General features: G+C 54.8%; 1 protein-coding gene across 1 annotated transcript in view; it reads left to right on the top strand.

Moving 5' to 3' along the window:
• Window positions 1-101: 101 nt before the first annotated feature.
• TOR2A (torsin family 2, member A) overlaps window positions 102-798 on the top strand; it is a gene marked incomplete at its 5' end in the record, with an annotated part of 2,671 nt that continues 1,974 nt past the window's right edge. Inside the window, one exon of the mRNA XM_010141318.1 lies at window positions 102-367. Coding sequence (XP_010139620.1) covers window positions 102-367 — 266 coding nt within the window. The remainder of the gene's footprint in view (window positions 368-798) is intronic.

The following is a 798-nucleotide window of genomic DNA, read 5'->3' as shown; positions in this document are numbered from 1 at the left end:
CCGGCGCTGGCTGCCAGGGCCCTCCGGGACGGGACAGCCCAGCGTGAGACAAGAGCTATTTCAACCCGCGTTTCCTAAGGCTTGATTTGACTTTGCTTCAGGTCTGGAGTGTGACTTGGCCACGAACCTGGTGGGGCAGCCGCTGGTGAGGCGGCAGGTGATGAAGGGCCTGAGGGACTTCCTGGAGAACCAGCACCCAGAGAAACCCCTTGTGATGTCCTTCCATGGCTCAACCGGAACAGGCAAAACCTTCGTGAGCTCCATGCTGGTCCGTCACCTCTTCCAGGGCGGCCTCCAGAGCCCCTACGTTCACCAGTTCTCCCCGATAGTGCACTTCCCCCACGCCGAGCAGATCGAGCAGTACAAGGTAAGGTTCGCCTCCAGCACTGCACCACTTGACCGGGGTTTGTTTTGGTTCTGTCCATCTGGACCCTCAGGACATACACACTCCTGCTGTTTCCTGAAGTGCGGCAGGAATAAAAGCTCTTTGTTTGACCCTCTCAGACAAACAGGGCTGAGCAAGTGGCTCCACACGCTGGCTGAAAGATCGTCTGGTAGCTGATACACTCTGGCACTCAGTTATCACTTCCTCTTCCCCACAGCAGCCCTTGCTGTGATCGTGTTCTCATTCCTTAAATATTTACGCAGCCCTTTGAACGCACAAACAAAAGTGCTTTTGCTTAGATGAAAGGCACTAAAATTCTCCTGTTGCTTTCCGAACAGCTTGATGGCTGTGAAAACCTGTGTATCACTAGACACGTAATCCTCTCTGACAGGACAGGCAGCTCCCGAGCGGCA

The sequence above is a fragment of the Buceros rhinoceros genome, unplaced genomic scaffold, assembly GCF_000710305.1.
Source record: "Buceros rhinoceros silvestris isolate BGI_N320 unplaced genomic scaffold, ASM71030v1 scaffold47078, whole genome shotgun sequence".
Taxonomy (NCBI): domain Eukaryota; kingdom Metazoa; phylum Chordata; class Aves; order Bucerotiformes; family Bucerotidae; genus Buceros; species Buceros rhinoceros.
Note: the sequence above shows the minus strand (reverse complement) of the source record. Positions and strands in the feature narration are given on the sequence as shown.